The following is a 25,445-nucleotide window of genomic DNA, read 5'->3' as shown; positions in this document are numbered from 1 at the left end:
AAAAACTGAAGACACTGAAAAAACTGTGACTAAAACCTGATTGAACTCTGATGAAAAATGTCAGTTTTTCACTGACCAAACCCTGATCGCACCCTGATCAAACTCTGACGTGATCTGCAACGCAAGTGTGGAAGGGGCCTAAGTGGGAATTTTTGTCCCCCATTTTGCTGATTGCATGGTCTACAGGACGGACCCCCCAGCAAGTAGACTTTTCTCTACTATCCTGTCCCCTATTCCAAAACCACTTTCAATTAGAGGGGATCTGTCTCTTGTCACCACTGCCGATCAGGTGTTTGAAGTGAAACCTATCATCGGAAATCTACCTATTAAGTTAGATCTGATGGTAGTTTCCTACAGAAGATGGCAAAATGAAGATATATTTTTTTTTTGTACAGAAGGTTTTAATTAATAAACATTACCATATTGAACTTTGGTATCAGGACTTGGCTCACCTGTGACCACCAGCTTGTCTGTACCGACTAGAACTTCCTTTTCATCCACAGAAAATAACATCTTTCCTTTGTCAGAGTTGATCTGGAACTGTTGACCATGAGTTTCTACTAGACCAGGACCTGAAATGAAGAACACATTATAAATGAGGTCCACTGGTGCATCATCCAATGACAGAGACATCCGGGTCTCCAATAATGAGTATTTTATGGGCGCTATATGGCAATATAAAGTGTTTTGAATGTATTATGTGATGGCAAAGTGGGAAGATTAGCAAGAAAAGCCAGGGACTTGGACTGAGTAAGAGTTCTGGGTCAGGAACCTGATACCCCTGGCTATAGACCTTGGAGAGGCAGGTGGACATCTTTCAAAGATAATCTACTGTAGCTTGCATAATAGTTGTTTGAGCAGAACGACTCTAGGAAGCCATTTACCTACCATCCCAGGTTTCTGGCCACGGTAGGTGGTACCGTTTCCCGGCCCATTTATGCTGGGACCTGAAACCCTGTCCTGAAGACTCAACTTTTCCCAATCTATGTGAACGAACGTAGAATGAATTTCAAAAGTTTTGGATACAGGCGGTCCTTGGGTTGATACAAGGTTTGTTCTGAAGTTGAATGTGTATGTAAGTCGAAATTGTATACTTTATAATTGTAACCCCAGACAAATTTTTTTTGGTCTCTGTGACAATTGGATTTTAAAAATGTTGGATTGTCATAAAAACCAGAATTAGCAAAAAAGCTTTATATCAGACACCTTTGTTAACTGTTATAGCTGTTTATAGTAGCCTTGGGCTAAAGTAGAGTAAATTACCAACATCCAGAGATCTGTTTGTAACTAGGGGTCGTCTGTAAATCGGGTTTTCTTAAGTAGGGGACCGCCTGTATATGTCTTAAGCTTAAATTTTATACAGAGAGAAAATTTGTACTAAATCAATTCTGCTTCTAAATGAATGAGCATTCGTAGTGATGTTTTTACTGGATCCCCTAATATGGCGCTAACCGTATCCCACAACTGGTTACGGACCCTCTGATTTACAAGTCAATGTTATACATTATGTTAAATGATTTCCCATCTGGTCCATATTTATAGCTTATGTGCTGTAGACATGAATATTGATCCGTCAATGGCTCGAGCCCTAATGTGATTGCCTGCTGTGTTGATTTTAACACAGTGTCCCTTACACGCAAATAAGCAGATCATTACCATATAGATTATTGGGTTATAAATACATACAAGTAAATTAATGTAGATATAGTAGTATGGAAAATATACACTTCTGATGTACCATCTCCAATACTTAGCTATGATATTAGGTCTTAGACTAGATACAATTATGAAAATTCAAAGGAAGGTGACTTGTATAATCAGCTCACACTGTATCACATCCATGTGTTGTACTATAGGTTTTATGTACTTGAACTGACTTTTAGTGCTTCAGTATTAGTTTTTTTTTACGTATCCCATAGCCATTGATAGAGCAATACTGCTGAAAGGTGTCCATTTCCATTTTATGATATGAAACCGCATTGGGAAGGGCAAGTTCTACTGTGGGCCAGTACAATTGTATAAATACCAAATTTTGTATGGTTTTCATTATGTTGTAATTTCTTATATGTTTTTTTTCATATGGAAATATTCTAACATTCATTTTATACTACTTTATTGGGAAATGGGTAAGGCATCAATTTTTGAGTCGTAAGTTGTTTGTTATGACAAAGAAAGGGGTAGCCGACCCTAAACTCACCCACAACCCCAATTACCTACCTAATTGCCCAGGCTGTGCTAGTCACGGAGGACAACCCGAAGACTATCTCTAGTCTATGTGTGTGAGTATGTGGCAAGCAACAGAAACAAATGAACATACAGACACTTAAGAAACAGTGATTGGGTACAGGATTGAGGTACAGGCTCAGGATAACGGTGCTGGCTCAATACAGGGTTCAGTGTACCAGATCAGGATCGGGGTAAAGGGTACAAGTTCAGGCTAGATACAGGCTCCACTTCAGGTTGTGCTTAAGGGGTCCTGGCTAAGGCTTGAAACAGGCTCAGTCATAGATTCCACTTCAGGTTGGGGTTCAGGGAACCGTCTTAGGATGGATGTAGGCTTGGGGATCATTCTCAGGGCCGTACTGGGGACCTTGATCTGGCCGTATGCTTTGCAACCAGATCACAGCCCACATGGACCTCTATGGCTCCCGGTTATGGCGTGGTAAGCACATCACACTGTGGCGGTCCTATACTTTGGCGGATATGGGGCACTGTTGCTTGTCTGCATATGGAGGGAGGAGGGATAAAGAGCAGTCACTCCTGCCATCTCCTCCTCCCGGTCTGGGCGAGTACACGGCCGTGGGAATGGAGCCTCAGATATAGCTTAATGTTTAGGCTGAGATTCAGAGTACAGGGTCAGGCTGGATACAGGCTCAGGTACCGATTTCAGTTCAGGTTGGGATTTGGAGTACAGACTCAGGCTAGGTACAGGCTCAGGTATAGGTTCCAGTGCAGGCTGCAGTTTAGGGAATTGGCTCATAATGGATACAGGCTCAGGTATAGGTTCCCAGCTCAGACTGGGGTTCAGGGTACTGACCTAGGCTGGGTACAGGCTCAGGTATGGGTTACCGTTCAGGCTGGGGTTCAGGATACTGGCTCAGGAAGGACACAAGGCTCAGATACAGGTTACAGTTAAGGTTGAGGTTCGGGGTACTGTCTCAGGATGGATACATGCTCATGTACGGATTCAGATCCATCACAACACAAACAGAGAGAAGTACTGCAAGTCACAGGAGAGGGTATGACCAGCCTGAATAAACTGGGAATTAGCTATTTATCCTGTTCCTGGATGCTACCCTGGAAGCTGAATCACTCAACCGATAGGTAAGACTAACACTGAGCTCCAGAACGAACTACCCAGCTTTCCAAAGAACAGAAACAGGAAGATACTTGTCAATCACAGCTCACTGCTTGAGAAAGGCTCTATATTGTAAAAGGCGAAACATTGTGGGAAAAAAGTAACCCTTTTCTTGGATTGAAACCTGTGAGTATTACTATTTTTATTGATTCTATACCTATAGATTTTTTTTAACTTATTCTTTATATGGTTTGTATCACTGCAACATTATATATATTGTATTCTGTGGTAAAAACATTGCCAGGAGCAATACTAGTAGGCATGCCTGGAAGCCTACAGACACAAGTTAGTAGATTCTCTTGAACAATATACTACCAGGATGAAGGATTGTAAACTAAGCAAGCTTACATATTGGTGTGTGCCCCCTTCTATCAGGATCCACTCGTGTTTTAGCGTCTTATAACCTTGTTTTTTTAAGATTTAATAATTATGCAAATGACCCTGAGGTGCTCAGGGCTCCATAGTTGTTAATTGAGCCAGAGCCCCTCAAGCTCATTTGCATAATTTAAAAAACCCTTTTTAGTAAAAACAAGGGCATAAGAAGCTAAATGAAGAGCAGATCCTGCCAGAGGGGGCACACACCAGATTATCAGTGTGTTTGGTTTACAATCCTTCATCCTGGTTGTCGAGTTCCTTTAACCTGTACATTTTCCATAATATTTAGCGCATTAAGAACATGGGAAAGTTTTAGAAATATAAAAATGAAGTTTAACATAAAAACCTGATTTAAACAGCCGTCCATTTTCTGATGACACATTTCATATAAAAGTTATCTTACAAAGAAAAATGTAGTGAACTGCCTAAATGAATAAATTTCCATGAGACGAGCCTCGTGAATAATTATACAGTGTCAACGCTACAACATGTAATTACATCTCATCAGATCAGCATTATTTTAACTTCCATTCCATTGTTCATTAGGAATCCTTCATAACCGCAGTTAATACGCTTCTAGATAATTTGATAGACTTTGTAATATATCGTCGGCAATCACCTCTCTATTAAATCGGTGGCCCTAATGGACCGGCTCCATATTAATTAAAAAAAAAAAGTACAAAAGACTTTTGTAGGCGACAGATCAGAAACAAAAGAATCTCTTTCTTTAGTAAGAACAGGCGATTTAGTAAAATGAATTCTAAGCCGCCCTCATTTGAGATTCATAAAGGATACAACCCTAATGAGATTATGATGTTGGTCATTAAGACAAGTTTGCAAACCTGGCTTTAGGGTGTTTGGTGAAGAAGTACCCTCTGCACACGCTTCATTAACGCCGAGCAATCATTTCCCATAGAGTCGTAATGAACTAATATGTGCTTAAAAAACATATTTGGCTAAACGAGACCTCTATAACATGCACAAAATAATTTCCTCCTAGATGTTATTATAGAGAGTAAACAACAGACTGAAGCTTAGTTAATAACGTGGTAAAAAAATGAGTTTCGTCTTATCACCACGTCTTGGGGCAGATTGGAGCTTAGGCAGCACTTTGCTTGATTGCTTTAGTCTCCTGTTATTTGGGTACAAGTTATCATTTATTTGGGTAAATTTATATTATTGATACCGAGATAACGCTACAGTAATTTTTTAATTGACTTTGAAGTTTGTCCAGATGCTAAATATCTCGTCATTTGTCAAACCAAAGGCTCCAGTCCATGTGCTAGGCCACCACAATACGTGTCCTTGTCGTACTGTTGTCTGGATTTGTTTTCTTGCATCTACATAAAAGTAAATGAACTGCATCATTTATCCTTATTTATAGCTGGTTTTATCATTCAGCTGGTTGTCAATTAAAGCCATCAGCAATATTGTTGACAAACAGATTCAGCTTAAAGCCTTATTAGGGTCATCAATATTACACCTACCCTGTTAAAGTTTGGCGCTCACACCCCGGGAGCCATGGGTTACATGACCCCCGGGCAGCAGAACTCTGGACTTCCTGTGACATCCCGTTTCCTGCTGATTTCAACAGATGGAGGGGGCCAGGAAGTCATTACTATCCGCATCTTCTTCTGGATGTATCTGACCGCAGACTGACTGACTACATGGCCACCTCCAGTGGTGAGCGCCATACTTTAACAGGATAAGTATAATATGAGTATATAATATAACTTGAGGGGGGGGGGCAGAGGGTGTGGTCACAACTGGGAAGGAATCCTTTGTGTAGAGGTGTCGGGTAAGTGGCAGAGCAGGGACCACGTCATCAGGGAAATATCATGAACTGTCCTTTTAGGGTGTTTCTACATCTCCCAGTGGGGGTATTTACTGACACAAGAGGGGGGGGCATATTTATCAGGGCTTCAGTGCCTAAACACTGTGGATACATCAAGAGGTATCCGGCTGTGTCTTTTGGGCGCCGGGGCTATGATAAGCTATCACACGAACGCCAGCATATCAAATTTTTTGGTCCATCCGGGCTTTAAACTCACAACCTTCATGCTTGCCATACCAACCTGCCATAGGAATACAGTGCCTCTATCCACTAGACCATTGATGGCAAACCTTTTAGACACTGAGTGTCCAAACTACAACCAAAACCCACGTATTTTTCGCAAAGTGCCAATGCGACCATTTAAGCAGTAACTTATTACTACCTGCTTTTTCAAAGGTTTAAATTGTATAGGCACCTGAGGACACCAATACAGTAGAAAGAAGGAGAAGAAGTTTGGATTATCATTGTAGCTTCCTTCTGGTGTCCTGGGCTGCCTGGGACTGTAAGAGGCCCTGAGTCCTGTCTGGCGAACTCTACCCTGGGGTGATGGCAAGGGTGCCCATAAAGAGAGCTCTGAGTGCCGCCTCTGGCACCCGTGCCATAGGTTTGCCACCACTGCACTAGACTATGGACTTACTGGTTGTCAATGAGAACATTTTTTCTCACTAAACACAATGTTAACACCCATGTGACTGCACCCTTAACATATAATTCAGATAATCCTTTTTTTTTTCTTGAAAGTATTGTATCGGTATCAAATATCGGGATACTTCTTTGGACATCGTATTGCACTCAAAATTCTGGTATTGGTTCAACCCTACTCTGAATTTTTTCATTTCTCCCTCTTTCTCTTCTGCATTCATTGGTTCCTAATTTCATGATGCCTCAGCACGACATCACATTAACAGATGGGGCAGAACCATCTCTGCTTGCTAAGGGTGCACCGTGTTCTTCCACTCATCTCAGATATCATAAGTAAACAGTCAGGGAGGCTGAACTGCAAGGACTTCAGGATAAGGGTCAGAAAATCTCCATTCTTAAGATAGGTGTGGACGGTTATCTTATGTAGCAATAGCTCTTCCACTTCATCATAGTTTAAAGCCAATTCTCTAACAGCAATATGTCACATCTCAATCTTTAGTGTCTGACTCCCAGGAACCTACATTAATCCATGAGTAATGGGTCTCTTTTACTTTTTTGAGTGAATGCAGTGCAGTTGTGAAACCTTTCCATTCATATCAATAAGACTGCCCCAGATAACACAGGATTACGAATAATAATAGGTAACAGGTAGGTCACATCCTGTGGCCATTGTTTGTAGTGACTGAAAAAGAGCAACATTTCCCTTAAAGCAAATAGGTAATTTTTCTCTTTTAGTTTTTTTGGCTTTAATGTTTTTTTATCTTTAATTAAAATGTCAAGAGCTGATGTTACAAAAACATATAGTAAACGAAACAAAAAATATACAGCCAAAAAATCTGGTAATAAAAAAAAGGAGAGAATGGACCAGAAGAGAGAACTCTGCACCTATTACGGCACATAACTGTTTCCTCAATTACCGGGCGAGAATGCGGACCGTATCCGGCTGCCTGGACGCCAATGTGTGAATGTCGCCCCAATGGCTGACTCTAATCACAGTCTGCAATGTACTAGTATAGCAGCCAGTATTATTTGGTGTGCTCTTTCAAACAGTCAGTATGGAAATAGTTTGCATATTCATTCAAATAAACATAAAACATGTACAACACGTAGAAAAAATTCTACAATTGAGTCACAGCCTTTATCTGCTGCAAATGCAATGCAAGGTGTAAGGTCTCCCGCTGAGGTAATAATCTTTTGCATTTGGCTAAAAATTACATAGCAACAAAAAAAGGAACAAAACTGAAATTTTGGATATTTTTCTGCTTGGTAGTTAAATTTACAGCAAAACTACAGAAAAGGGAAAATGTTTATTTATTGAAAAAATTCTTTCAATTGAAATCTTTAAAAAGGGGGTCCAACCAAACACCATGCACTTTGGAGGACACTTATCAGGGCCCTAAAATAATTGCTACTACTTGCGAAACGCCAGTAACTATGATTCATTTCCTCTTCATGACATCTTCCTGCTATGTGGAAGGGGCGTTAAGTGGGCGGGGCCAGTGGCAGAGTGGGCCGGCACAGCCCTGCGCACTGCTTAGACCAGTGGTGTGAACCTATGGCATGGGTGCCACACATGGAACTCAGAGCTCTCTCTGTGGGCACCCAGGGCATCAACCCAACACAGTTCAGCAGACAAGGCCTTCTTCTGCAGTCTAAGGAAGCCCAGGACATACTATGTTGAGCGCTATTTTAAAGTGTCACATCCTGGGTTACTCGGAACTAACGAAGAAGGTGTGGACAGACCTAGATTAATCACTGAGCTCCTGCTCTGGTCCCCCCTATTGTTCTCCCCCCTCCTTCTATCTACTGTATTGGTGTCCTCAAGATGCCGATACGATTGAAAGCTGTGACAGAGAAGTGAACAATAAGCTAGTTCTTATATTACCATGTTGGCACTTCGCAATAAATTATTAGGTTTTGGTTGTAGTTTGGACACTCTGAAAGGTTCACCATCACTGGCTTAGACCAACCGAATGTTTACCTTGACCGATCACATGGTCTTCACGCAAAACTATTACTAGCCATAACGACCTTGTATGCAATGTTCACCGATATCCACATGATCATAGACTCCGCACATACTACAAGCCGTGACCATGTTTCTCGAGTTTACACCGATCCAAACACAAATTAATAATAAGTGAAGGAAAACTTGACGTTTTTTAATGACAGGATTCTGAACATTTTAATTTGACATCAGAACACAAATTCCCTTTGCTCTGACAGAAAATTATTGAGCCGACTGTCATAAGGGGGAGACGTGGAGGATAACTGTGATTAGGATAATGAATGACTTACATAATTAATGACTTTATCCAAAGTTCTTTCCTGAAATAGATCAAACATAGTTTGTGAAGAGAAGATGCGGTTATGCGCTTACATAAATCCACGAGAAGATAGAAGGAACACACACGATATGTTGTGCTTCATCCAAGACGTAGCTAAATATACACTGTACTAACCTCTTCTCTATGTCATCCTTTCATATAGTGTGAAAGGATGACATAGGGAAACAAGCAGAGGTGGTCTAGACAAGGTCGGGGGTCATCTCACAAGCCCCACAGAACAGAAGACCTTCTTTTGATTTTATTTTTATGTAAGGTCTACTGTGATTTTCTGAAATTTAAGGAAAATGTGTTACCTATTTTAAAATAAAAAACAGGCTTTTGCCAGAGAAATAACCTATATGATCTGTCCACATACTGTATGTATTTCTGAAAGGGCTTTCATGTGAAGGCAGTGTCTTATTTGGAAATTAGCCTATTTTTGATTGAATATATCACCTTGGAACTTTGTTGTAGAGCGTTCTGTAGTATGATCACAGCCACGGTGCCAAGGGTGGCCTTGGCCCGGTGAGGGGGGTACTGGCGGAGCAGGGTGTGTATGATATAGAGGGAACATGTGGCGTAGACATGTGATGACACATTTGGATGCGCAAGGTCAAAGGTCTATGGGCGAAACTGACCCCGCACAGGTGGATGTCTGATGTTATCACACGTTGCCTGCACCAGAGGCAGAAGGTGAGTATGGTTTTTTTTCTCTATTGGCTACTGGGGTATTCTCTTTAGAGCGATTCCTGTGCATAAAACTTAACTTTTATTCAAACCACATGAAATAGCACAAAAATGTATGTGATGAGATATTATAAAGATACTGGCATATCCTAATGTTATTTAGTAAAGCCGCATTTTTATCGTAGTACAGTTAAAATTGTCAATTATACTCCATCACCATAGCTACCTGCTCATGGAACCTTCAGCAATATCAACAAGATATCCCTTACCGTGGTTCAGGCGTGTGATGTTGGTGGGGAGAATGGGCATAAGTTCTCTGTCCCTAGATCCACCATTGGCTCCCGCCTTTACAAGGGCAGTCCTTTGACTCGCCCTATTGACAAAAAAATTACCCCCATACATACACAGATTTCCCTGACCCATTTTATCTTCCATGTGATTCATCAGAGAGATTTACGTGTTTGAGGTTAAAAAAGATTCTGTTCGGTAGATTAAACCAGGTAGAAAGGGGCACGCTGTAAGCTGCAGCCCCGTAATGACAGCTGGGAGTCAGACATCCAAGTGGTGGATATGCAGACTGGTTTGGCAGGTTGGTGCCGGGTCCACGCCACTACTGACTACTTCCGAATATTTACGTCAAAGCCCCCCCTTACTCGTACTCGATTGGATATTCACTACAAAGCAGGGCCTAGTGCTGACACATGCCTCCGATCAGCCGGCTTGTTGTGATGGATGCTTCAAAGTACGAAGGTAAAATATATTTTACACCAATTAAAATATCCTTGTTGGGTGGTACCGGGTGCCGACAGTACTACACTTGGCTTTTCCCTCTGTCTCAGATTTATGTTGGCGCTGTGGAAAGGAGAAGGGGGACATGCTGCACATCTGGTGGACTTGTGATGCCCTCAAGCGGTTCTGGGATCAGGTATTTGCCACGTACCAACAAATAACAGGTAAACAAGTGACAACTTCCCCAGAGATAGCGTTGCTGTCGATGCTCCCAGGTTCCATTAGCCTCCAAAAGAAAAACATTCTGAGGTTCTGCTTGATAGCAGCACGAGCGGTAATCCCCAGACACTGGTGATCGGCGGTCTGCCCGTCCATGGCGGAATGGGCCCAAGAGATGTTGGCGCTGTCCCGCATGGAGGAGCTGGCCGCGGTGACACCGGACGCTTATGAAAGGTACTTTCACGTGTGGCAGTCGTGGCTGGATTTCAAGGAAACTAAAGCCTTTAGCGACCTCATGGGGGGAAGGGATGCTAAGCCACCGTTCTCCTTTATCTATCTACTCACCATTCATGCCCTCCACTACATGTTGCCCAAGCATCTAAATCTGCAATGGTTTCCCTTTCCCTTTAAGGGGAGCCCCTCTCTCTCTCCCTCCCCCCTGCTATTCCCTTTCCTGCCCTCCTACTCTTTCCTGTTGATATTTGTCCGTTATTTTTATAACTCATAGAAAGGAGGCGCTAGCAGTTAGCTGGGAATAATTGGGTGATTGCTCAAATATGCACTAGTTATTGCCGTCGTCATATTATGCCTCTTCAGACGCAGAAGCTAATATCACCTGGACCGCTAGGGACTTTGGGTCCGACACGGGGCCCATCCATAAGAGCCTAGCGGTTTCTCAAGACTGGTATTGTTTATATCTGTGTAATTTTGAGAAGTATCACCATACCTTATGTCTAGTACCCCTCCATAGTATGTATTGATATTGTAAATCATACTGTTGTTATCCCTGCGTGGAAAACTTTCTTATGTTCTTACCTGTTTTGTTTTTCTGTTTTTTGTTATTGTTTATCGTTTGTTGAACTGTCTCAATAAACTGATTCAACATAAAATATCCTTGTTGGTCGCACAACAGCAAAGCACACATAGCTATGTTTCATCCATACATTTACACACATAGCTCTGCTACATCCATACATTAATATAAATAGCTCTGCTATATCCGTACATTAACATAAATAGCTCTGCTACATGCATACATTTACACACACAGCTCAGCTGTACACAAACACAAACAGAAATAGGAACACACTGTTATACACTGTCAGGGGTTCTCCTGCGACCCATGTCCCGGATCGCAAACGCACCCGTGCCCCTCTCCGCTTCCCAGGACCCCGTGGCTGTCTGACTCCCCTTGCCGCGTTCCAGCAATGGTTCCGGCAGCCGATAATTGGTGCTGGCCGGCTGCCCATTCTGTTACATTTCTGGCCCCTTCCTGTGTCCCCTGCAGGATCTTTGTGCTTCCATGCCTCAGAGAAAGCTGTGTTTCATGCCCTGTTCTGGTCCTGATCTTGCTTCTTCGCTGCCTGCCCTGACCTCCTGCTTTGCCTATGACGTTGATCCTGTGCTGCCTGTCTCAGCCCATATATACTGGTTGACACGCGGTGCAAGTGGATAGCACCACTATCAGGGAGGTTGTACATATACAGCACCATCGCAAATACATAATTTTTTTTACAAAGTATTAGAAATTAACATTTTATTTACAGTTATTCAAATTGTCCAGTTACTTTTTTGCAATCATTTTGTTCAACCCAGTGAATTAAAGCTAAAAGTCTTAACTCCAACTGCAGACAAATTATTTTGTTCAATATTCATTATTGTAATGTACAGAACCAAAATGAGAAAAATGTTGTCTCTGTCCAAATATTTATGGACCTAACTGTACCTCATCACCCAAGGTGCCGCCCTCTGTCGTCTCTTTGTGTGCTTCTTTTTTTTGTAAAGTAAATGGCTACAGACAGGCAGAGGTCACATCAGGTGGTTGTAAAGCCACAGGTCAGGGAAGGCCGCTATGGTTCAGCGTCTGGTCAAGACGGGGCCATCACTAAAAATTGGAGGCGCTGGTCAAAGAGGGAATCATATACAGGAACCTGCTAGTTGGACCACACAATCCTCAATGTTCAAAGGACTGAAATACCTTTCATATGTAAACTGTGTATAGTATGTATGATGTCTTTTCATACAGAAGACCCCATAAACTGAATGAAACTTGACTTAACAAGTCATTAAAACTGTGTTTCTATTGAGATGTCACAGGAATAGATGAGCTTTCCTCTGTATGGCGCCTCGTGCCTGTTCATTACTCTGTCCTAATGGCCACATACACCAGGAGGTTATTGATTCCCTCTGTCTGTCTGTCTGTACGCTGAAGGCCTCAGCAGCATTAATGAGGCACAAAGTTTCAGTGGAAATATAAGTTTGCACCAGTGAAACAAATCATTTCATTATTTATCATCCTTGCTAAGGAAGAAGCAAATATGTATGGTAAAGGACGGATCATCACAATGCCAAACCACACAGAGGCAAAAGTCAATCGTTAGTTACAATCAAATTTTTCTGTAAAATATGATCTGCAATGAGGCGTATTATGAATGGGAGGGGCGGCACTGTGGGCATCAAATACATTTTCTCCCAAGTAATAAGTTACTATAGTACTGGTAATTACCTGGGCTGCCAAGGAGGGATGGTTACTGCAGTGTAGCGGCCTTGGCAGATAGGGCGATAGGGAGGAGACGGACAATATATCGGTAGGCAATTGGACAAACTTGGTGCTCTTCAGACAAGCCAACTGCATGACTGTTCAATACAGAACTTAAAGGCCATGTACACAGTTAACAATGTATTGCTCCAGTGCATAGGAAATGTAAAATAAAGCACCTCTACCAATAGGTTTCATTACAAATTATCAAAAACAGTGTGCACCAGGTTCATGAATTGTGGCGCACGTTCTTCATGAATCTGGCAATTTGTACTGGAAACAATGTGCATAGTCAGACATAAAACTGGTGCAGGGGCTTTAATAAATGTGGGCCATTGTGTCTACAGCTGCTATGCAGATCTCTAAGTCACCATAGTAACAGACAACAAACCCTGTGTAGTCTGATCTTGAGGAATTATGACCTACAATCTGTCTCGCGTTACCCATGTACTAAATAAAAGAAGAGGAGAAATGGAAGGTGCCAGACTACAAAGAGTTTGATTGCCATCTCCGGCACGCATGCCATGGGTTCACCACCACTGGTGTGAATGGAGCCCATAAACATCTGACAAAACTTGGCCAACTTTGGTGGAATCAAATGAGAATATTTTTTACTTTGCAAAGCCATAAACTTACATGTTACAAGTCCTGCTGCCTCAACTACAGAGCCGAAACCAAATAGGAACTTGTATTTTCATGCTGATCGAATTTCCCTCATTTATTTACCATGAAAAAGAGGGAACCTAGTCCTGGTTGGTGCCATTGGCCTGCTATTCGGAGTTGCAAATCGCCCAAGGGCTTGCAAAAACTGGGTATCCGGTAAAAGGGTATAAACTAACAGATCCGTTAGTACACTTGCCGACTTAGGACACCCAAATTACTGATGACCCCTAGTTACAGACGGACCCCTCTGCCCCCTGTGACCTCTGGTGAAGCTCTCTGGATGGTCTCTGGATGCTTTACTTTAATCCCAGGATGCACTGATCAGCTGTAAGGTGTCTGGAGCTACAATGATAAAGTATAGATGATACAAAATCAACTTAAGAACAAACCTAAAGAACCTATCTTGTATGTAAGCTGGGGACTGCCTGTATAGAAGAGCCCCACACTAGAGTAATAGTGGCCCAATTCGATCTTTTCTAAAAGGTGGAATCTTTTTCCATTCAAGAAAGTAAGCAAAATTGAGAATTCCATCCATTGATCATAATAGGTATCGCTTGCCCCCGAAACACTCTTTATTCCTAAATCAAAATTTGACATTTGAGTGAAGGCAAATTACACAAGGAGGGGACTTGTCATCCCTGAGTTTAGAAACCACCACTTAAGTCTTAGTTCAGATTTGACAACCTCTCCATTACATTCAGCTAATGCCATTTCCAAGTCGAGAACACATCAATGGAGTCAATTATTACCTTTCATACAGTTCAGGTCAGTGATAAGTAGCTGCTGTGGTTCTCCTCCTTAAGAAGTTATTAATAGATATGTATGTATACTGTGTGCCAGTCACTGCATTGTCACCCACAAATCGCAGCAAAAAGTAACCCAACACAAGGGCTGACAGGTTGTCATGTGGTGTGTTATTGCCGCCTGCCGACCCCTGTAACACAGCCTTTAATGTGACTGTTTATTGCAAGCCAGACAAGTTCTTAAAGGTCCTGCGTGCGGCAGACCCCATCGGATGATGTAATCTGCCATAATGGTGGAGCGGGAAGCTGATGTACACATCTAAAGCAGAAAAGAGAAGAAGACTGCTGCGGCAGAATGTGAAAAGATCTGAGAAGAAAAGAAGATGGGTGTGTGGGCTATGATGAAAAGAGGGCCCTTATAACCATGAGAGCTTCAAAAATGGGGACATTTTTGGTTCTACAGGAAAGTGACCTTAAAGGGGTTTTCCCACGAGAGAAAATTCTCATATCTCAATCCGCTAGTGAGATACACAATAAATATAATTTTTTTTACTTTACAATTTTACTGCTGTTTTAGCTCCTATCACTCCCTAGGCTGCTCAGTGAAAAGTTCCAGGGTGTGGACAGGGCCTCTCTAAGCAGACACATTGGTGCTCATTTACTAAGGGTCCGGCGGACACATTTTCATCGGGTTTCCCGACGATTTCCGTTTTGTGCCGAATTGCCCCTGGATTTTGGCGCACGCGATCAGATTTTGGCGCATCGACGCTGGCTTGCACGTGACAGTAATTGGGGGGCGTGGACGTGGGACAACTTGACGGATTTGGACAAACGGCGGAATTTAAAAAAGGAATTGTGTCGCAAGATCAAGCACTCACATGCACCGGGAAGAAGCAGGTGAACTCCTGCGGACCTCAGCGCGGAAGCGATGGATGCAGTAACTCAGGCGCATGAGCTTAGTGAATCGTGGCAGACCCGAATCCTCGTCGGACAACGAACCACGGGATCACGACAGGACCGGGTAAGTAAATCTGCCCTATTATTATCCATCTTGTTCTGTGGGGTGACAATGTGGTTAGATTATCAGGGTACAGGTGTATATACACTTTCATCTGGCCTCTGTACTAACACACTGACACATAGAGATGAGACAGATCAGAGATGATGAGATGCCTATTACACAGAGGCTGACAGACTTTTACACTGTCAGCACTGCTACTTCTCTGTTCTCACAGATATTTGCCTGCCTCCCCCTCCCCTGGATCACTTTTCTTCTTGTACTTTGCAGCTTCTCTCTCCTCACAGTGGGGGAGATTTATCAAGCAGTCTGAAAGTCAGAATATTTCCAATTGCCCATGGCAACCAATCACAGCTCCCCTTTAAAATATTCATGAGCACTGGTGAAATGAAAGCTGAGCTGTGATTGGTTGCCATGGGCAATTGGAAATATTCTGACTTTCAGACTGCTTGATAAATCTGCCCCAATGTGTTTGCTGGCAGGAAGTGAATCGGTGTGTGTCTGTGAGCTCCATGCAGGGGGCGTGGCTAAAGGCTCAGAGCAGAAAGACATAGAAACTCAGTAAGCTCGACTGTCACACAGGAATCCAAGATGCTGGCCACCCGACCCTAAGTCAGAAGATACAGAGTTGTGTCTAGGAGCAACTGAAATTTGTCTTCATGGGAATAGCCCTTTAAATACGGAGGCAACAGAAAGGTTGACATTACTGAGTGGCCAGAGAAATGGAGGCATTATTGGGAGGGAATAGAGAAAAGGAAGCATTATAAGGAGGGGCTAGAGAAAAGAGAGTACTATAAGGAGGGGCTAGAGAAAAGGGGGCATTATAAGGAGGGGCTAGAGAAAAGAGAGTACTATAAGGAGGGGCTAGAGAAAAGGGGGCATTATAAGGAGGGGCTAGAGAAAAGAGAGTACTATAAGGAGGGTCTAGAGAAAAGGGGGCATTATAAGGAGGGGCTAGAGAAAAGAGAGTACTATAAGGAGGGGCTAGAGAAAAGGGGGCATTATAAGGAGGGGCTAGAGAAAAGAGAGTACTATAAGGGGGGGCTAGAGAAAAGGGGGCATTATAAGGAAGGGCTAGAGAAAAGAGAGTACTATAAGGAGGGGCTAGAGAAAAGGGGGCATTATAAGGAGGGGCTAGAGAAAAGAGAGTACTATAAGGAGGGGCTAGAGAAAAGGGGGCATTATAAGGAGGGGCTAGAGAAAAGAGAGTACTATAAGGAGGGGCTAAAGAAAAGGGGGCATTATAAGGAGGGGCTAGAGAAAAGAGAGTATTATAAGGAGGGGCTAGAGAAAAGGGGGCATTATAAGGAGGGGCTAGAGAAAAGAGAGTATTATAAGGAGGGGCTAGAGAAAAGAGGGCATTATAAGGAGGTGCTAGAGAAAGGGAGCATTATATGGAAGGGCTAGAGAAAAGGTAGTGTTATATGGAGGGGCTAGAGAAAAGGAGCATTGTAAGGAGGGGCTAGAGAAAAGGGGGCATTATAAGGAGGGGCTAGAGAAAAGGCGGCGTTATAAGGATGGACTACAGAAAAGGGGGCATTATAAGAAGGGGCTAGAGTAAAGGGGGAATTATAAGGAGGGGCTAGAAACATGGGTGCAGCTTTTCCTCTAGCAACCTTTGTTCAGAGACCCCCGCAGGTCAAATGAAGCATTACACATCTACCATTGAAACTGGTTAGGTATGGTCCTCCAGAGTTAGAGTCCGTCTTTGCATCTGTTCTCTTTTCTGGCTAATATAGTAAAGTTGGTTTTTAAAAACTAGGCAACCCTTTAAAAGAATAATAGGCCATTGAAGTTATAGGTAGAAATACACAAACAGCTCAGGAGTTTTTTTTCTTTTCCGCCTTTCTGTAATGTTTTAGGCTCACTCTCCTAATGTTTCCACACTTCAGCTGTCCAATATTTCTCATTTATAGTAGCACAATTGAGTATTCTTTCATCTTATAATGATCTACAGTAGCATTGTGACTAATACACAGCCCATTGGAGAATACGCAAGTTTTCTGCTGTTTAATCAATCCTCGGCTTCTACCTAAATATATCGAACATTACGCTGAGAAATACTGTCACGGAATATGTTGTTTATTTGTCATATTCCGAATTTCCTGCTTCATTATTTAGTGCAGTAAGCATATTCCTTACACAGAAACATACAGTTTTCTGATAATTATCATCCCGAGGCCATTAATTATGTTAGTGTTGTACAGATACATTAATAGTGGTGGTTTTTGTTTATTCTGAGAATTGCAGCCACACAATCTCATGCTGGTGCTATGTCAAAGAGCAACTTTGATTTGATTCAGTTTTCCAGGTTTTTCAGGTTCCCTGGGGCTATTTTTTATATTGATGAGTAATATGCTGATAGGTCATTAGCAGGGTTGGACTAGCCCACAAGAACCGGGAGGATCATCTGGTAGGCCCAGGCTCTAACACATTGAGGCGCCCCAATGTCAAGCAGAAGACAACCCAATGTGGAGGTTACTTTTTTATTCTAGAAGATGATGAATGGTGGGCCCCCCACTAAATTTTTTATCTGTTGGGCCCAAGGAGCCCCAGTTCTACTGTACAATGGTCATCTATATAAGATCGGTGACAGTCCAACACCCTGTTCAAGGCCAACTATGGTACTGACACTATGGGGCAGATTTACTTACCCGATCCATTCGCGATCCAGCGGTGCGTTCTCTGTGGTGGATTCGGGTCTTCCAGCCATTCACTAAGGCAGTTCCTCCGACGTCCACCAGGTGTCGCTGCTGCGCTGAATGCACTGGAGTTCACCAAGCCGGGCTGAGTGAAGGTAAGCGCGTGTCGAGCAACACTTTTTTTTTTAATGCGGTGGTTTCTCCGAATCCGTCGGGTTTTCGTTCGGCCACACACACGCCGATGCGCCACAATCCGATCGCGTGCGCCAAAAACCTGGGGCAATTCAGGAAAAATCTGCGCAAATCGGAAATATTCAGGGAACATGTTGGGAAAAAGCGAATCGGCCCTTAGTAAATGACCCCCAATGTGGTTAAAGTGGCTACAAGCAGAAAGGTCAATCCAAAGAATGGGATATTAGCTATGCTGTCGCCTGGAAAGCTGCCTGGTACAACTGATGATGTATATGTGTACGTTCTGGGTTTTGTATAGGTCATCAAAAAAAAAAAAGAAGCAGAAAATCGTTAGGATCCATGTGTTCTCACCCTCATATGTTGACTTACCTACTGTCAATCTGCCGGTAATTTGCCCTTCAGAGTTTCTTGCATTTACAGTTACATTTTGAGAAGAATGCAAATGCAGGGAATTGTCCTATGGGAAAAGAGAGAAGCATTAACGTAAGATTCCTGGAAAACCGCATGTCTGGCAGAACTGTATGTTATGTCCGGTTAATAAATGTTTTAGGAAATACTTACCATATGTAAATAGTTGGCCATCTTCTCATACTATTTGAAATTACCCAGATGCCTCGGTCTGTGGATTATGTGGCCACACTTGCAAACTGCTTTTACATGGGGGAGGCACAGTACATGTCCCTCCTCAAACCTATTCCACAAGTGATTATGTGATGCCCCTATAGATGCTCCACATCTTTCAGTTTAGCACAGGCTGAATTCAGCATGAAAATGACAAGTCTATAATTGGTGCTTCCATGTCTGGCACAGCATAAGCTCCGTGAGTACAGCGCAGGCTAAATACTGAATGAGATGGCCTCACTGAGCCAGTGCTGGATATGGGAGAGGTACAGGTATCTTCTCAAGTACTCACAGAATAATGTGGCTGAATATTGTGGCGCCACTAGGTCTAGACTTGTCATTTCCTACTGAATTCAGCCTGTGCTGGACTGAACACTTTACCACAGCTTGTGCTGTACTCACTGAGATACCGGTACGGCTGAAAACAGTGGACTGTGCCTGCCCCGGACTGGAAAACGCCACCAGTTGAGAATGTCCTAATCGTTGTGGCACCTCGCTCCGTCCAGCGCAAGTGTAACCATGTCATCTCACATAGAATTAAGCCTGTACTGGACTGAATAATGTGTCACAGCTATTATCCAAAAATCCTGCTTTGGATAAAGCAGTCACAGTAGGTGCGTAACTGCAGGGGTTGTAGCCGCTATGGGGCCCTCATTGGCAGGGGGCCCAAGGATCTAGGGTATTGGGTGAATATTGGTTGTGAATATGCTATATATGTGTGTGGTGTATAAATACTGTAATTGTATGTCTGTGCATATATACGCTGTATGGCTGTATATGGTATTATATATGTGTTTATTTGTTGTATGTGTGTATATGTGATGTGTATATGCTGTATGTCTGTGTATATGATGCATGGGTGCATATGGTACTGTATGTATGTGTGTATATGATGTATGTATATATATATAGTGTAAGAAATTACACAGAAATGGGTCAATGCGTAAGAAATTGAAATCCTCTTTAAGGAATTAATGGAATATTTTTAGCAGGCTGGACCAATATTACCACCATAGATAACTAAAATGACTCCGGAGACTGCTCCACCGCTTTCCACTTTTTAGTTTTTATAGTCGGTCAGACCCTTTAATATATAATGAAACAGGAAGCAGACAGCTCCATTGCTAGTGTAAGTGGCCAGACCAGGTTACAGCAGATGAGTTCCAATTCATTTATCTGTGCTCTTAGACGCAGTGACTCAGTTCAGCCACTATTTAGACAATGGCGCTGTCTGCTTTCTCTGAATCAGTTACTCAGAACAGCTGATCTGTGGGGGTTTTGGGTGATGGATCTGACCAATCTGATACTGATGACCTATCCTTAGTATAAGCCATCAATAATTTTATCCCTTTAATCTTATAAACCGTAGAACCCTGTGCCTCAGACACATATAATAACTTCTATGAGTTTTTCTTCCTTGACCCTCCATAACCTCCTATTTATTTGTTTCTCTCTTTTTTACATTCTCTAATGTTCTTGCTACACTTACGTCTGAGATCAGAACATAAAATACATGATCCATCTAATGACTATAGCAGATCAATGCTAATGTAATATTTCATTGCCATTGTTGTCCGGTATTAATTGTGAACATAATTGAGGACACCACGAGAACCAAAGCAAAATAAAAAGATTGTTTTCAACAAAAAACATTTATTACAATAGATTAAATGCCACAAAGGAACATACAGAAAATAAATCACATTGGATTTAGTTAAGAAGTAGAACTCTATTAACGCCGACAGTCTTTAATAGCGACATTTAATCCATCGCTAGGAATGACTGTGGAGATCTGCTAGTCCCCAATTAGAGAAGATGAAATAGTTATATAATCAGCGGAGAAAATGCAAACTTCTCAAAACACAAACAAGTGAATCATTTCTGGCAAATAATGCACGTGTTATAGTGTAACCCATTAATAAACATTACAGAAAGCGGTGATCCAGGGTGTGTAAGGGGGCATTACCCCAGCCTGGATCCTGGGCGAGCATGGGGCCGAGCGGAGGAGGAGTATGTGCTTGGCATCTCTCTTCCCTCAATAGGCAGAAGAGCGACCACTCGACACGGTCATAGTGCGCTCACCATGCTGTGACCTGGCGCCATAGAAATCTATAGGGGCCCTGAACTGGTTGCAAATCATGTGACCAGATTAAGGCCCCCATAAAGGCCATATAAATGAGCCCTAAGGGAGAAGTAAAACATTGGGGCAAATTTACTTACCCGTACCGTTCGCGATCCAGCGGCGCGTTTTCTGCGGTGGATTCGGGTCCGGCCGGGATTCATTAAGGCAGTTCCTCTGCCGTCCACCAGGTGGCGCTGCTGCGCTGAAGAGCATCGGAACGCACTCAAATACACCGGCCTATCCTGGATGAAGGTAAGTGCAAGCTCCGCGACACTTTCGGTTTTTTAAATGCGGCGGTTTTTCCAAACCCTTCGGGTTTTCGTTCGGCCACGCCCCCCCCCCGATTTCCGTTGCGTGCATGCTAGCGCCGATGCGCCAAAATCCGATCGCGTGCGCCAAAAACCTGGGGCAATACAGGGAAAATCGGCGCAAATCGGAAATATTCGGGTAACACGTCGGGAAAACGCGAATCAGGCCCTTAGTAAATGACCCCCATTGTTTCTAGAAATTATGGGACTTGTAGTCTTCATTTTCTAGAAGCTTTACTCTCTTCACTGTATGGAGACCTAGCTGCTGTGACTCACTTTCCCCCCTCCCCTCTCCATGGAACTTCAATGTAATCTGACACTTTAGTGAGTTTTTGTCCATCTTGCTAGAAAGAAAGAATTAAGAAGATTTCAGATTGAAAATTAGATTAAGGAGGGAAGGAAGATGATAAGAGCCATTGTCAGTAAAGAAAGAAGCACTCTGGAAATTATTAATTTATACAAATTTTTGTCAAACAATTCTGACCATTTTAGTCTGTCGATAATTTGATAATTATATGACCTTTGCTCTTCATTTATAACAACTTTGTCTGCAGTCACTTTCTCTAATTCTTGCGTCAACTTTAATCTTTTGTCTTGCTGCTAGCAAGATGGAATTCAGAAGAAATTTCAGAGAAAAAAGTAGATTAGGAATGAAGGAGGAAGGATGACAAGAGCCAAAGAAAACGGAGAAAGAGGGATATTTTCCTTATAAGAAATTGTAAGTTTACCTTGCACTATTAATTTATGTAAAGTTTGTTAAAAAGTTACCAACTAATGTTGAGCATACTCGAATGGCAAAGTTCAGGTCCGTGCCAAACAGGTTTAGTCCGAAGTCGGGTTCAACCCTCTCCCAAGAACACCTGGCATCTCTATGTGTTATCTCTATGTGTGGTACCAGCACCGATCGCGGGTGTAACCGATCCTGGCCGATTTTAAGGTCCAATATTTAAGGGTCAGTAATAGTGATGAGTGGACCCGATGAAGTTGGAAAACTTGAAAATTCTGCTTGGGTCCTCTCATCACTATTACTGACCCCAAAATATTAAAATGACAATTTCTTGTGTTTTCATATCTCCATAGAATTGTAATAAATACTCACCACCCTTGAACGAATTTCTTTGGCATACAACGGATAAAGGAACTCAGATTCCCCCTCAAGGCGAAGACCTTCACTTGTAACGCGTAAGTGTCCCATTCCAGACTGCAAGGAAAGGAAATAAATATAAATTTTAAAAAATATATTAAAAAAAATAAATGGAATGTTTTTGCGATTCATTTAAAAAAGTTTTCTTAATACGGATGAATCCTTCCTTACTTTTTCCATTGGTTGATCGCAGGATGAGCAGATTTTTTAGATAATGCTGTTCTGTGATATTGTGTCACTAATTAGGTGCCTAATTGTGGACAACCAGTCTTTGTGTTGTGAATTGTAGTAGTCTTGTTAGCATGTTGCAATATTGTATTAATTATTTTGTTCATGAAATTCACTCCATTGACCAAATTTGAGCTAAGTTAAAGGGGTTGTAGCAAGATATATTATCCCCTATACAAAGAATAGAGGAAAGCAATGTTATTAGTGGGGGTCCAACTGCTGAAATCACGAACATGAGAATGTGGGGCCCATCCTTATTTATTGATAGCTTGCCGCTTTATTAGTGGTTTATGAGAGTCCTGGAAGTTACGGAGCACAGCACTTGGCTATATCAGGCACTCTAATAGACAGACAATGGAATCACAGGAGATGCTCCTCCTCTAGATAGGGGACACATCCCATATCTTGTGTACTTACCCCCACTGTGCTAATACTGCTCCGATCCACAGCCACACTCCACTTTCTGTATAGTCTCTTGACGTTACAGGAAATTCAAGGGAGACAAGGAGCAGTGCAAAGGAGAAGTATGGTATAGTACAGTACAGTGAGGAGACGTACAGTATATACTCGAGTATAAGCCGACCTGAATATAAGCCAAGGTACCTAATTTTACCACCAAAATCTGAGAACACCTATTGACTGAAGTATAAGCCTAGGATGGGAAATGCATTGGTCAAAGTCTCCACCCATAGCTATCCGGCCCATAACCCCCAGTTTATAGCCATCTGCTTGCCCCCAGTATATAGCCAGCTAGCTCGGCCCCAGTATATGGTCTGCCAGCCAGCCTTCCCCTAGTATATAGCCAGACAGCCAGCCCAAGTATATAGCCAGCAAGCCTGTCACAGTATAAAGCCATCCAGCCCACCCCCAGTATATAGCCAGCCCCCACTGTATAGCCAGCCAGCCCCAAGATTATAGCCAGCTAGCCTGGCCCCAGTATATGGCCTGCCAGCCTGCCTTCCCCCAGTATATAGCCAGACAGCCAGCCCAAGTTTATAGCCAGCCAGCCTGTCACAGTATAAAGCCATCCAGCCCACCCCCAGTATATAGCCAGCCCCCAGTGTATAGCCAGCCTGCCCCAGTATATAGTCAGCCAGCCCACCCCCAGTATATAGCAAGCATATATAGCTAGCCCGTTCACCCCCCAGTATATAGAACGCCAACCACCCAGTATATAGCCAGCCAGCCCGCCCCAGTATATAGCCAGCCCCCAGTATATAGCCAGCCAACCCCCACTGACCTGCCGCTGCCAGAAGAAAAAAGAGGACTTGGGGGAGCATTGGAAAGCTGAGTATAGTTTTCTTTTACTCAAATATAAGCTCAAATATAAGGCTTATATTCCAGTATATACAATAAGCTGAACCAAGTGTGCTGCATAATCTGTAGGCGCTATATAAATAAAGAATTTATATTATTATTTAAGTCCTAGTGCCATCCTAGTGCAATCCAAATGTTTTTGCCCTCCTAGTGTAAACCAAGTTGTGTCATATTTCCACAGCTCTCAGCTACTTTCTTAAAACATGTGCAGGAAAAACTGACCACACTAGGACCCAATGCATGACTCGGATGGGAGTAGTGCATCCATGTTCTCAGATAGGATCAGATCACATCAACGGACCCTGAAAAATGTGTGTATACCACAATAGACTATTAATAAGTCAGAGTTCTGTGCAAATGCAAATCATTCATGGGCCAGGAACCGTAATGTATTGCCAGCCCCCAACAACATAGGGAAGACTCCTGGGAAGACTCCCTTATAGATTTTACTCGTATATGGTGCATGGTCTATTTTTTTTTAATGATTGTAAAATTCTTTGGATATTTTCTTTCTTTGAGTAGATCCTCTAGTCATATATAGATGGTCTCCCATCAGCAAAAACTTGTACTGTAGATAACCTGCTAGAAAAACTTGCATTATTACCCTTGGAATCCCTTTTCCGAAGGATGAAGTAGGCACACGCCATAAAGCAGCAGGAATATCCGAGCAGTGAGCTTTTTGGTTTATATATATCCTGTTTATGTGATCTGCATGTGCATACGGTTCTGGTTTTTATGTCTGCTCACCATGTTTTATGAGACTAATATTGCCTGGCGACTCTCGAATACTCATAAAGGGGGTTTCCTGGTTCCTGCGTGTGGTGAGGCTGCGCTGTAGTGAAGCACACAGATCCCTGGCACCTCTGCTCCGGTAGCTGGAAAGGATTTTTAATGAGCAGCAGCTATTACTGCTTTTGGAAAGCGTCAAAGAAGAAAGTAGGTTGCAGAAGAGTAGCTGTGGAGCTCCTCAAACTTTTGTAAATAAGGTAAGATCCATAAAAGTTAATGTTTAGCTGTAAAGTTTGATACCTGTATTGTAAGGGTTAATACTATACACTAAATCAAATTGTAGACCCCTTAAAATGATTCACTCTTTGTTTAAAGAGGTTTTCCCACAAATTCAAGTGATGAGACCCCCACAGATCACAAGAACAAGTGTTCAGATGGGGTGCCAGGTACCTCAGTCGGACCCCTCGTTGCTCCTAGAGATGAGTGGAGCAATGGCTGTGCATGACCGTTCTGCTCCATCCATCTCTATGAAGCTCAGCAATTTCCATTGGCTCCATTGAGATGTACGGAGCAGAACGGTCATGTGTATTTAGACCCTTTGCTGTGACACAATAGGGCACATTTACTTACCCGGTCCCTGCCCGATCCGGACTGTTCGACGAGTATGAACTCTGCCGCGATTCACGTAGATTGTGCTCCCGATTTCCTGCTTGTGTCGCTTCCCCGCTCAGGTCCGCCGGAGTTCACCTTCTTCTTCCTGGTGCATGTAAGTGCTTGGCTTGCGACACAAATGTAAATGTTAAATCCTGTGGTTGCAGTGATTGAGCCCAGCCACTATAGGAACACAGAGCCATCTTGATCTGTGAGCTTTGTTTAAGTGTCTGTACACCACTATTGGTCCAAACTGTTGTTAGCCTATCCAGAGGAGAGGCCATTGGCACCAAATTCTGGAAAACCCTTTGAAATCACTGACTGGACAGTGTTAGCGTGTAGCGACATCTCCCACTG

The 25,445-nt window shown here is 42.8% G+C and overlaps 1 protein-coding gene and 1 long non-coding RNA gene across 3 annotated transcripts in view; one reads left to right on the top strand and one right to left on the bottom strand.

The window, feature by feature from the left end:
* Positions 1–25,445, bottom strand: part of SGCG (sarcoglycan gamma) — a 145,092-nt gene that overhangs the window by 24,557 nt on the left and 95,090 nt on the right. For both annotated transcript variants that reach the window (XM_072134299.1, XM_072134301.1), the window contains exons 3-5: positions 22,119–22,220; positions 18,338–18,425; positions 453–572 (exon numbers count right to left, since the gene is read on the bottom strand). In XM_072134299.1, coding sequence (XP_071990400.1) covers positions 453–572; positions 18,338–18,425; positions 22,119–22,220 — 310 coding nt within the window. The remainder of the gene's footprint in view (positions 1–452; positions 573–18,337; positions 18,426–22,118; positions 22,221–25,445) is intronic.
* The window catches only part of LOC140117507 (uncharacterized), a 31,406-nt gene continuing 30,586 nt past the window's right edge, over positions 24,626–25,445 (top strand). The window contains exon 1 of the long non-coding RNA XR_011853032.1: positions 24,626–24,694. This is a non-coding gene — a long non-coding RNA (uncharacterized lncRNA). The remainder of the gene's footprint in view (positions 24,695–25,445) is intronic.

The sequence above is a fragment of the Engystomops pustulosus genome, chromosome 2 (assembly GCF_040894005.1).
Source record: "Engystomops pustulosus chromosome 2, aEngPut4.maternal, whole genome shotgun sequence".
Lineage (NCBI taxonomy): Eukaryota > Metazoa > Chordata > Amphibia > Anura > Leptodactylidae > Engystomops > Engystomops pustulosus.
Note: the sequence above shows the minus strand (reverse complement) of the source record. Positions and strands in the feature narration are given on the sequence as shown.